The following is a 1,803-nucleotide window of genomic DNA, read 5'->3' as shown; positions in this document are numbered from 1 at the left end:
TTCCCAACGGCTTCTCTCCGTGTGCCCAAGGGGAAGCCACCGCCCCGCACTAGGAAGGACGCACCGTGCCGGGTGGGCAGCAGGAGCCCCGGCACCGTCCCCAGGGAGGACACGCCCAGGGGGGCCTGGGCACCACAGCCCCGTGCCGGGGCTCAGAGGGAGCCGAGGCCAGCGACAACCACGCTTTCTCACGCTCCCTCTGGAGTCAGGGCGGGATGTGGCGTCCTGCGGTCCCCAGACCTGTGAGATGCTGGAAATCTGCCCTGCGCTCGCCGCATGGACGAAGGAAAAAGGCACAAGCCCCCGGGGTGGCAGTGGTCGTCGGTGATGCCCAGCCGAGCTCCCTTCCCTGGGGCACCACGTCCCATGTCCTGGGCACGGTGGGGGACGTGCCCTGCTCCCAGCAGGACGCCGTGCCCAGCACAGGTGAGGCCTCTGGCGCTGCCGTCCCCCCCGGAGCCCCGCGGGAGGAGGAGCATCCGCCGACGCGGATTCACACGGAAACAGCCTATTTCGGTGGCGCAATCAGGCTGACAATGGAGTTACAAGGCTACGCGGCAATGCAGCCGGGAGCTGAATTTACACTGTTTACAATATCTCCTGCAAAACAACAACCACCCTGTTCCCAAAATCCAGGCTGGACACTGATATGATTGAAACGAGCCCGACTCACCCCCACAATGCCGTTTCCTGACACTGTTTTGGCAGCCGGGGGCTATTTTGAGCCACGAGGCTCTGCCACGCTCAGCCCCATGGCACCCTGCGGGGTGGGCACGGGGAAGAGCCTGGTCCTGTCCTGGAGCACGGTCCCCACGGCACCGCAGGAGGAAGGTGATTTTGACCAGAGCTGGCTAGCACAGCCTCTTGCTCAGAGGACGGGAAGGCACCCAGGTCTCCCAGCTGCCCAGGGACATAGCTCTCTGGGTTTTGGCCATGTTATAAAATTTTCTCTCCCATTTTTGCACCGGTTTGGGATCTTAGGTCAGCCCAGGACACGAACGGAAAACGTCTGAAAGCTTGGCAAGGTTTGCAGGATGGCAGAGGCTGCCCCACCCCTGCTAATCCACCCCAGTAAGTATTCGGGGGGATTTGCCAGATGGGATGGCCCAGCGGGATGGGGGTCAGCACCATGTCCCCCATCCGGGCACACTCGTGGGCTGCCGGCTGCAGAAGTGGCTCCGGAGGAGGCTTGGAGGTGTCCCCGGCCCTGGCCAGCCCTGCCCCAGCTGCCTGGTGCTAATAGACACCCACCTGACAGCATCGATTTTCCTCCTAAAGGCGGAGGAGAGAATTGTCTCAACTATAATTCCTCAACGTTACATTTTTCAATTATATCTTGAGCTTGACACCGCAGTCACTCTGCCAGCGATTGCCTCTACACCTGCCCCCGCCGTGATGAATCTGAAATCATTAGCCTCGCGGCAACAGCGGGAATCGCTCCGGCGTTGCAGCCGGGCTCCGGTGCCTCCAGCCCTGCTGTGCAGGGAGCCGGGAGCGGGCCAGGGACACACCAGCACATCTGCAGCGCTGGTGGCCCCGGGCTCGTGCCGACGGGTGTTGCCCCGTCCTCATGGCATTTCAGCCCCAGTCCTGCCCATGGCAGCATCCCATCCTCACGGCATTTCAGCCCCAATCCTACCTGCCTCCCGCCGCCCAGCCAGCACAGCATCCCTCCCCTCGCCCGGGCTCCTACCTCCAGCTCCTTGAAGAAGATGCAGCTCCTTGCCCACTCCACGATGGATAAGAGGGTCTGGTCGGCCATCTTGCACATGAGGCCGAAAGTGCTGAGCTTCTCGTGCCCGC

General features: G+C 62.6%; 1 protein-coding gene across 1 annotated transcript in view; it reads right to left on the bottom strand.

Moving 5' to 3' along the window:
- The window catches only part of LOC104084188 (steroidogenic factor 1-like), a gene marked incomplete at its 3' end in the record, with an annotated part of 2,950 nt that overhangs the window by 560 nt on the left and 587 nt on the right, over window positions 1–1,803 (bottom strand). The window contains 1 exon segment of the mRNA XM_009587930.1: window positions 1,692–1,792. Coding sequence (XP_009586225.1) covers window positions 1,692–1,792 — 101 coding nt within the window.

Source organism: Fulmarus glacialis, unplaced genomic scaffold, assembly GCF_000690835.1.
Source record: "Fulmarus glacialis isolate BGI_N327 unplaced genomic scaffold, ASM69083v1 scaffold19011, whole genome shotgun sequence".
Lineage (NCBI taxonomy): Eukaryota > Metazoa > Chordata > Aves > Procellariiformes > Procellariidae > Fulmarus > Fulmarus glacialis.
Note: the sequence above shows the minus strand (reverse complement) of the source record. Positions and strands in the feature narration are given on the sequence as shown.